The 10,907-nt window shown below is 41.0% G+C and overlaps 2 protein-coding genes across 2 annotated transcripts in view; one reads left to right on the forward strand and one right to left on the reverse strand.

Annotated features, from left to right (window-relative positions):
* The window catches only part of LOC109929496 (testis-expressed protein 2), a 136,436-nt gene that overhangs the window by 116,180 nt on the left and 9,349 nt on the right, over window positions 1–10,907 (reverse strand). The window lies entirely within an intron of this gene.
* LOC125485895 (testis-expressed protein 2-like) lies at window positions 436–6,828 on the forward strand. The gene is made up of 2 exons (XM_048611081.1): window positions 436–505; window positions 5,091–6,828. The coding sequence occupies exon 2, from the start codon at window positions 5,116–5,118 to the stop codon at window positions 6,826–6,828; it is 1,713 nt and encodes a 570-aa protein (XP_048467038.1). The 5' UTR covers window positions 436–505; window positions 5,091–5,115.

Here is a 10,907-nt window from a genome sequence, read left to right on the forward strand (position 1 = left end):
GGAAAATTGTAAATATTAAACTTCTTTCATGCCTCACTGAGATAGCATGCTGAAAGTCGAGTCCCTCTATTTCCGGAATTGTCAAAAAGTTAAAAACTTTACAAAAGTATGCATGTTGTCCTCAATTTACCTGTCTGTTCAGACACGGGCAAACAGAAAACACTGACCAGGTTTCTGTACTTAACAAAGAATTGGTATTTATTACAAACAGTGATTCTAGCAGCTGGTAAATAAAATGTAATCACTCTTTAAAATTCTAACCCCCGTTATAAAACTGTCCCTACACACACATACAGAGAACGAAAAGAAATTGGTTTTAGAGTTAGAGAGAAATAGAAATCTAGGAAGGTGGTTCAATGGCCTCTGTCCACAAGGTTCACTGAGATGAACCTTTTCCTTTTCCTGACCTGCTTTTCTTCAATCTTTCTGCTCCAGGTACTTTTCCTTTCCTTGCAGGAAGCAGAGAATGTCTGGTTCATAAATTAACAACAGCTTGCAGCATCTGGTAAGTTTTAATAAACTGGCTTTCTTCAGGCTTCTGGTATTTCTATGACTCCCCTTGCTGGATATCTGAAAGCTTCTGGCAGTAAACAAAAACAAAGTTGCTGGAAAAGCTCAGCAGGTCTGACAGCATCTATGAAGAAAAAAACAGAGATAATGTTTCTGGCAGTATTGTTCATACCCACAAGGTATTCTTCCCTACCTAGGAACCAGTCACATACTTATTGGTGGGCTGAAGGCTTTTGTCATTGACAGCTGGTCAACATTCGAATCAGCTACTTGTTGCCAGCTGAGTTTCACTTTGTACAGTCCTGGTGCCAGCCTATCAGCAACCAGTTTTGCCAAACGATTGAACAAAGCAACAATGTAAACACCATTTAAAATGAGTTTTGGAACCTTGCTTTTAAAAAGTACATAAATCCCTACCACAATCCTTGGTTTTTAAAACAGTTCTTTTCCCATTTCAGTCAATCAAAAGTATAGAAAAATAAAAAGACATGGCCTTTACACTTGGTTCAAAAACAAGGACGAAACGTGGTACAAATCCAAATTGGACTCTGCTGTTCTGAATATGAGTAAACCGTAAAGACCTTTTTCTATTTATAAACCGCAAACCAATACAATTCTATAAACTAATGAATAATATAAATTCTATTAACTTATTCAGTGCCTCTGTTGTATGTAAGTTTAATCCAGTGACTTTGATTTACTAAAGAATTTTCAAATCAGTCTGGGTGAATGGCGGGCCACCATTTTGTATGAATCTTTTGTTTCCTGTTGTGGAAAACTAGGTATATAGTTTGAAATGAGGCAAAAAAAAAGGCACATTGGAACAAGGTATCCTGCTTGACTGGCAGATAAGAAATAATTGTTAAACATAAATAATAACTTGTGTAGAAAGAATTTTTTTGTAATCATCTTCTGTCTTTTCAGACCAATGTAAACACAATATGCTGTTAAAAAAAATCCATGCTTGAATATCATTCCCAAGAATCTGTTACTTTAATTAATTTGAGACATGCTGTATATAGACTAGGTGGCCATTTTCAATCCTCCATCTGTGCGGAGTTGGCTGATTCCAGCCACAACAGTTGCAAAGGGAACTGCAATTGTTTTGAGTCTGTTAACGATTTGAGTGTTAGCCAGTCAGTGTTTCCACTTCTGATCACTATTCACCCATTCTTGAAAGCCAACTTCAATGGGCAATAGCATATCATGTCCTTCTGCAGCTTATTGCCTCTTATTCTCAATGCTTACATGAATAATAACCACATTGTGAGCTACTTCTTTTTTACTCATTTGTGGGATGTGGGCATTGCTGCTGGTCAGCATTTATTGCCCAGCCCTAGTTGCCCTTGAGAAGGTGATGGTGAGCTGCCTTTTTGAACCTCTGCAGCCCACCTGCTGTGGGTTGGCCCACAATGCCATTGGGGAGGGAATTCCAAGATTTTGACCCAACGACAACGAAGGAACGGCAATATATTTCCAAGTCAGGATGGTGAGTGGCTTGGAGGGGAGCTTGAAGGTGGTGGTATCCTGATTCATCTGCTGCTCTATCCTTCTTGATGGAAGTGGTCCTGGATTTGTAAGGTGCTGTCTGAGGATCTTTGGTGAATTTCTGCAGTGCACACTGCTGCTACTGAGTGTCAGTGGTGGAGGGAGTGGATGCTTGTGGATGTAGTGCCAGTCCAGTGGGCTGCTTTGTATTGGATGGTGTCAAGCTTCTTGAGTGTTGTTGGAGCTGCACTCATCCAGGCAAGTGGGGAGTATTCCATCACTCTCCTGACTTGTGCCTCGTAGATGATGGACAGGCATTGGGGAGTCAGAAGGTGAGTTACCCACCGTAGTATTTCTAGTCTCTGACCTGCTGTTGTAGCCACTGTGTTAATGTAGCGAGTTTCTGGTCAAGCGTAACCCCCAGGATGTTGATAGTGGAAGATTCAGTAATGGTAACACCAGTGAATGTCAAGGGGCGGTGGTTAGATTGCCTCTTATTGGTGATGGTCATAGGCTGGCATTTGTGTGGCGCAAATGTCACTTGCCACCTGCCAGGCCAAGCCTGGATATTGTCCAGATCTTGTTGCATTTGAACATGGACTACTTTAGTATCTGCGGGGACGTGCACGGTGCTGAACATTGTGCAGTTATTGGCAAACATCCCCATTTCTGGCCTTGTGATGGAGGAAAACAGCTGAAGACTGTTGGGCCTAGGACTCTACCCTGAGGAACTCTTGCAGAGATGTCCTGGAGCTGAGGTGACCAACCTCCAAAAACCAAGGCCACCTTCCTATGTGTCAGCTATGACTCCAACCAATGGATAGTTTGCCCCCTGCTGCCCATTGATTGCAGTTTTGCTAGGGCTCCTTGATGCTACACTTGGTTGAATCCAGCCTTGATGTCAAGGGCTGTCCCTCTCACCTTACCTGTGGAATTTAGTTCTTGTGTCCATGTTTGAACCAAGGCTGTAATGAGGTCAGGAGCTGAGCAGCACTGGCGGAACCCAAACTGGGTGTCACTGAGCAGGTTATTGCTGACCAGGCGCTAGCACTGTTGATGAAACCTTCCATCAGTTTACTGATGATTGAGAGTAGACTGATGTAATTGGGTGAGTTGGATTTGTCCTGCTTTTTATATACAGGACGTACCTGGGCAATTTTTCACATTGTCGGGTATGTATCAGTGTTGTAACTGTACTGGAACAGCTTGGCTAGGGGAGCAGCAAGTTCTGGAGCACAAGTCTTCAGTACTCTTGCTGGAATGTTGTCAGTGCCTGTAGCCTTTACAATATCCAGTGTCTCCAACCGTTTCTTGAAATCATGTGGAGGTGAATTGAATTGGCTGAAGACTGCTATCTGGAATACTAGGGACCACTGGAGGAGGCCAAGCTGGATCATTGGCTTGGCACTTCTGGCTGAAGATTGCTGCAAATGCTTCAGACTTAGTTTGCAATCATGTACTGGGCTCTTGCATCATTGAGGCTGGGGATTTTTTTTGAGCCTACTCCAACAGTGAGTTGTTTAATCATCTACCACCATTCATGACTGGATGTGGCAGGACTTGGAGCTTAGATTTGATCTGTTGGTTAGGGGATCGTTTAGCTCTGTCTGTCACTTGCTGCTAATGTTATTTGGCATGTAAGTAATCCTATTTGGTGCAAATTCCAGAATCTGTTTCAAGTCACTGCCCAGAGATAGTTAAAGGTTTTATCAGTGTCTGCCTAACTTTCCAAACTTCAATCAGGCAGAGATACAAAAGGTGACATCTCAGGTCAGACACTGAATTGTAGGTGTGAGGCCTCGTTCAGAATCTGTGTCCGAGTTTTCACCTGGAGTCAGGCTGGTTTTATTCTGAAAACAGGCATTTCAGTGTAAAGTGCCAGACTGACTATGACTACAAATTGTGTGTGTGTGTGATTTTACAGATACAGAAGAGTGTCTGTAAAATTTTCCTTGCTATCCTATTTTGACAGCATGACCTCTCATACTCTCCCTCTCTCGCACACACACATACACGTAAATCTAAGGGGTGAATCATTTCATCCAAAATGTTTGTCTATTTGCAGATACATGCAATTTTCAAAAGAACTCACACAGTTTATAGTCACATTCAGTCAGTGTGGCATTTTTAAATTCCTGCTTTTGGGGGAAAAAAAAACAGCCTGATTCCAGGTTAAAACTCGGAGACAGATTCTGAACAAGGCCTCATACCTACAATTCAGTGTCTGATCTGAGATGTCACCTTTTGTGTCTTTGCTTGACTGAAGTTTGAAAAGTTAGGCAGACCCTGATAAAACCTTTAATTATCTTGGGCCAGTGACTTGAAACAGGTTCTGGAATTTGCACCTTAATCAATCGACACTTGTGTCTCCTTTCTAACAGAGTTCTCCATGAGCCATTTTATATTTGTTCTACTCACACCAGTTGTATGATCCTTTGATCTCTCTGCCTATAAACTCTGTGTCCGCGTGCCTTCTCTCACTGTACCTGACGAAGGAGTGGTGCTCCGAAAGCTTGTGATTTCAAATAAACCTGTTAGACCATAACCTGGTGTCATGTGATTTTTGTCTTCGTCCACCCCAGTCCGGCACTGGCACCTCCACATAATAACAGGTAATGGTAGAATTCCTACATAAGAGATTTTATGGAAAATAGAGTGAATGGAAATCTATTTGACAAAAATAGACAAACTTGCCAATTTGGTTTTAGTAGGAAGATAAATGGTATGGTTAGGTATAATTGACAATAATTTGGATTTTTAAAAAAAAGTTTGTAGTGTTACCTTTTCACAAATTCAGCATTTGGAGCTTTCAGAGTTTGCCTAGCTTATGTTACCCCACTGTTGAATGTTACTGCAACATGAACAAATTAGAATGTGTTCTGACACTGTTTCTAACACATTGTTGCAATTCCAGCACTCCACTTTTCATTAGTAATAGTACTATTTTGGTTTAGAGTGACTCAGTTACAGGTTAAAAGACAAAGATTCTAAAGATTGGCAGAAATCCACTTGCAGACGAGAACCAAAGTTGAACTTGTATCAGGTGTTTTTTTTGCAAAGATTGTAATTTATTAATTTTTCATTGTTTTTAGATTGTGATACTTACGCAAGACTGCAATGACAAGTCAGAGCAGTAGCCATGCAGAAAGAGCAAGTTCAGTATCGTCATCACCAAAAGTGCAGGTTCAACGATCCATTTCTCGAGAGACCATCACTATACACTTTTCTGCCTTTGGTAAAGAGGAGGAAGAGGAAGAAGAAGAATTTAAAGACTCCTCTATGATTCTTCATGAAGACCGAAGTTTTGTACCAGGACTTGAAGAAAAAGAAAGTACTTGTGAACATGGTGGCCAACTTTTATTGGAGCCTGCTACCTCATCAAATATGTCACCGGCATCGACTTCAGTTACTGTTTCCATGTCATCTTCAGCATTAACAATCACCTCTTCGGAACCATTGGAAACATCAGCAATGGTGCCTTCTGCGTCACTTACAACTAGTGCTACTGCACTGCCATTATTCTCAATGCCAGCTCAACTGTTGGTTTCTACCACTTTGCCTTCAGATGTGAGAACTACAATTTCTGCTTCTACATTTGATTCTGCGCCAAAATTTGTTGTGCAGTCTGTTGTCCCCTCACCTTCATTGACGAGCGCAAAGCCATTCACGAGTTTAGTTAAATCTCTTTCAACAGAAGTAGAACCAAAAGAGCCCACTACCCCTCTAAGGACAAGGCAGTTAATGAAAACACTAGTTAAATCTCTGTCAACAGACACATCAAAACAAGAATCTGAATCTGTCCCATTTAGGACCTCTGATTCTCGAATAAACTTACATCTGTTCAAACAGTTTACTCAACCTCGTGTCACCAGTGGAGATTCTAAGACTGCACCTTCTTCCCCAGTCACCTCACCATCAGAAGGTAGGTCGTTTTTTAAAGTAACAGAAGTGGAGGCAAGAATTGAAGACACTAAAAGACGACTTTCAGAGGTTATTTATGAGCCTTTTCAACTTCTAAACAAGATCATTGGTGATGAGACCAGTAGTCTTCGACATAAGGCTTTATCATCCAGTGCAACAGAACTTACCACTCTTGCTAGTTTAAATGGACATTTGGAAAGCAACAACAACTATAGCATTAAAGAAGAAGAGTATGATTCTGATGGGGACTATTCAACAAAAGATTCAATTCCAAACACAAATAGTTCCAAACCAATGAATGAGTCATCAAAAGATGGGGACACTAAGAACTCTCAAGGGACCACAAGGGAGATTTCGTTGAAGACATCATCTCTAGGTCTAGAAAAATGCTCACTTTCTGTACTTGCTAGCAAAGAAGATGATGAATACTGTGATTTATACCTTGAAGAATTTGAGTTAGAAACTGATGAAGAGATTGTTGTGGATAAAGCTTTAGAACCTCTAACTGGAGAAGAAGCAGTTGAAAATGAAAGTAAACTATTGAGGCAACATGAAACAGAGTCTGAAGCACAGCAACTTGAAGTTCCATTTAAGACTTTATTACTCTGTGCCATTCTTGTATATTCCTATTTAGTACTCCCTCTGCCAAGCTATTTAAGTGGTTTATTGCTAGGCATTGGCTGTGGATTTATGATAGCAATTGGTGTCATTTGGCTGGTGGTACCAAGAAAGTCGAGGGGCTACGAACAGTCACAGAGAAGGCTTCATTTGGAACATCTAACTACAGAACCTCTGGATATAAAGGAACCAGAAATCTACAAGGTTGGAAAATATTTATCTTTGGAATTTGGTTTACATTTAAACATTGTACCGTTGGGTTATACGACTCTAGCAGGACTAGCGATCTGAAATATTTTGTAAAAAGCTTCAATTTTTTAAATGTTTATGCAATATGTTCCTGTCCATGTGGGTATATTGCTTACAGGGTCAGATAAAAATATTCTCAAACTGTAATTTTGACTATTTCAGGTGGACAAGAGTGATTTTAAGTTTGCATACACATGAAAATAAAATTTTGAATGGAAGTCCGTGAGCCCAGGAGTTGCGTGTGAGCGAGACTTGTTATGAAGTAGAATATAGGGGATAGAATGAACTTGAGTTAGTTCAGTGGAAAATGGGAAGACATCTGGAGATCTTAAAACAGTCAAGTTAGTGTAATAAAAGCATGAAACAGTGTTCACCTGCACAGTAGCTGTTGGATTTGGGCAGAACTGGGCAGTGCTATGGAAACGTAAGCTTGCTATTGTGATGATGGAAGCTCACTATTGGGCTAGAAATGTCACAAAAGTTGCTAATATTCTGGTTCAGCCTTGTTGGGAGACAGCAATAGCTTTAGTAGTTAGGGTCACGGAGTTTGCAGCAGGAACTGAAAACAATGGTTTTGGCTTGCCAGTACTTAGTCGGAAGATAATTCTGCTGCTCCAGTACTGGATGTCAACTGAGTAACAAAATAGAAACAGTGGAGTGTTTGAGAACCTCTGGTGATAAGGCCAGCATATATGTGGAAACTGTCATGCTTTTGGATGATGTCATGTTGAGCAGTGTGTGAATGAGATAACAGGAGGGGCTCCTTGTGAGACTCCAAGTAGTGATATAGGAGCTCACCCAGCCAATGACGGTCACATCCTGTAAATGAATTTTTAAAAAAATTAATTTTAATTGTGGACAAATGCGAGGTTATCCACTTTGGTAGCAAAAACAGGAAGGCAGACTAGAAACCAAATGGTGCAATGAAATTTGGGTGTCCTTATTTACCAGTTGCTGAGAGTAAGGTGAAGAAGGCATAATGAGAGGATTCATCTACAGGAGCAAGGATATCTTGCTGCATTGTACAGGACCTGCAATGGTATGACTGATTTATGAAGAGAGACAAGGATCGTTTAGGACTATATTTACTGGAGATTAAAAGAATGAGGGGTGATCTCATAGAAACCTATAAAATTCCTACAAGGACTCAAGGTAAAGGCATGGTTGGATGTTCAGTGGCCGGGGTGTCCAGAGCCAGGGGGTTGCAGTCTAAGGATATGGGTTAGGTCATTTAGATCTGAGGTGAGGAGAAATTTCTTCTCCCAGAGAGTTGTAGCCTGTAGAATTATCTGCATGGAAAGTGGTTGAGGCCAAAAGAAAGAGTTCTTTCAAGAAAGAGTTAGATATAGTTCTTAGGGCTAAAGGAATTAAAGGGTACAGTGAACAGGGTACTGAGTTAGATGATCAGCAGTGATCATATTGAATGAGAGAGCAAGCTAGAAGAGCTGAATGGCCTACTTCTCTTATTTTCTGTGTTTCTATGTTTAATTCATATTTTGCATTTAATATGATGTGAAGTGGGAGAAATGGTTTTGGTTTCATTTTTAGAGTTGTTCTTGTGAGCTTTGTGCTGAGAAGCCTAGAGGTCCATTTGTATGCATGCTGTTTTAATGAGATTTTGCAACCCTTGAAATGAAGCAATCTAAGTTAGGAGAAGAACAGTGCAGTTGCCAGGTGGCAGGTGTCAGGGGTACACAGATCCAAAAGGGAGTTAGTCATATTGTGTGCGTGTGCACTCGAGAGCGGAGGCAGGGGTGTTAAAGCTCCTCTTGCAAAATAAACACTGCAAGACTGCTGGAAATTGAGTTTAAGGAACTTGTACTTGCTCTGAAGTTTAAGTAATAGTTCAGTTTGCATTTTGTTACAGGTGTCTCTAGGAGAGATACAGCTGAAGAAAAAGCATTTAGTAGAATATGTAGAAATTCATTCGAAGTAAGCCAGTTGCAACTTGTCCGGTCTGAGTAAGAAGCCTTGGTGTAGAAGTAGCAATAAATCTTCGTGGGGTTTTGATATTTGTCTAGTGTAATATAGTCTATGATTTTATTCTCTTGATAAATCATTTTGTTATTTTTGTTAGAAGTATAGAAATTAAGTATCTAAATTGGGGTAAGGCCAATTTTAATATCATTAGACAGGATCTAGCATCGACTGGGAGAAGCTACTTGCAGGTAAATGTATATTCGGAAAGTGGGAGTCCTCTAAAGAGTAGTATAGTGAGAATTCAGGGTCACCGTGTTCCCCTAGGAGTGAAGAGCAAGGGCATCAAGTCCAGGGAACCCAGGATGTCAAGGGATATTGAGAGTTTTGTAAAGAAAATGAAGGAAGCATATGTGAGAAAAGGCTCATTTAAAACAAAAGGGAGGCACTTCAAAAGTATAGAGAGTACAGAAGATTGCTCAAAAAGGAAATGAGGACAGCATGGAGGGGCCACAAAACCTATTTGGCAGATGGGATGAAGGAAAGCCCCAAAGCTTTTTATAAGTAAATTAAGAGTAGGAGGATTACCAGGGAAAGTGTGGGACCTATTAGAGACCAAAGGGCAACCTGTACGTGGACATGGGTGAGGTCTTTAATGAATATTTCTCAACTGTATTCACAGAAGGAAAGACGTTGTAGCTGGGGATTTCAGCTGGGTTGGTGAGATTCTCGAACATGTTAAGATTAGTAAGGAGGAGGTGTGACACGTTTTAATGGACGGACAGGTGCACAAACTCCATGGACCTGATGAGATGTGTCCCAGGCTGCTATGGAAGGCAAGGAAGAAAATTGATGGGGCACTGGCGGAGATATTTCATACCTCGTTGGCCACAGGTGAAGTGCCAGATGGCTGGAGGTTAGCTAATGTGTCTTTGTTCAAGAAGGGCAGTAGGGATAGGCTAGGTAATTACAGGCCAGTTAGTTTGACATCGGTGGTAGGAAAAGTATTGGAAAAAAATTCTGAAGGACAGGATTAATCAGCACTTGGAAAGGCAGGGATTGAATAGGAATAGTCTGCACCAATTGTTAAAGGGAGATCCTGTCTGACTATTTAACTTTTTTTTTGAAAAATTACTAAATATATTGATGAGATTAGTGCATTTTGTGGTTTACATGGACTTCAGTAAGGCCTTTGATGAGGTCCCACATGGAAGGCTGGTCTAGAAGGAAAGAGCCTATGGGGTCAAAATCAATTTGGCAAATTGGAACCAAAATTAACTTGCAATTACGAGGCCAAGGGTGATGTTGGAGGGTTGTTTTTGTGATTGGAAGCCTGTGACCAGAAGTGTACCACAGGGTTCAGTGCCAGGACCCCTTGCTGTTTGTTATTTACATTAATGACTTGGCTATGAATGTAGAATTAGTAAGTTTGCAGATGACATGAAAATTGGTATTGTTGATAATAAGGAGGATGGTCTCCGGTTACAGTCTGATATTGATCAGCTGGTAAATTGGGTGCGCAATGGCATTTGGAGTTGAATCCCGACAAGTGTGAGGTGGTCCATTTTGGGAGATATAATAAGAGAAGGACATACACAGTGAATGGTAGGTCCTTAGGGAGTACTGAGGAGCAAAGATTCCTTAGTGTACAAGTCCATAGATTACTGAAGTTGTCCGCACAGGTAGACAGAATGGTGAAGAAGGCATACGGGATGCTTGCCTTCGTTAGTCAGGGTGCAGAATACAGGAGCAAGGAAGCGTTATTACAGTTATATAAAACATTGGTTAGGCCACTGATGGAATACTGTATGTGGTTCTGGTCGCCAAAATATGAGAAAGACATGATTATGCTGGAGAGGGTGCAGAGGAGATTCACCGGGATGTTGCCTACGATGGAAAGTCTCAATTACGAGGAGACACTGGATAGGCTGGGTTTGTTTACCTTGGAGCACAGAAGACTGGAGGGGGGTGATCTGACTTAGATATACATAATCTTGAGAGGTATAGACAGTGTAGATCATGAGAATCTCTTCCCCAGGGCAGACTTGTCTAAGACCACAGGGCATAAGTTTAAGGTGATGAATAAGTTGTTTACAGGAGTTATGAGAGAGTATTTTTACCCAGAGGGATGTAGACATGTGAAACATGTTGCCTGAGATGGTGATGGAAACAGGTACTTTTGCAACATTTAAGAAACATCTGGA

The sequence above is a fragment of the Rhincodon typus genome, chromosome 23, assembly GCF_021869965.1.
Source record: "Rhincodon typus isolate 14 chromosome 23, sRhiTyp1.1, whole genome shotgun sequence".
Taxonomy (NCBI): domain Eukaryota; kingdom Metazoa; phylum Chordata; class Chondrichthyes; order Orectolobiformes; family Rhincodontidae; genus Rhincodon; species Rhincodon typus.

What these genes read in the sequence shown, in the direction of transcription:
- LOC125485895 (XM_048611081.1), top strand. Translation starts at nt 5,116, where the DNA reads ATGACAAGTCAGAGCAGTAGCCATGCAGAAAGAGCAAGTTCAGTATCG.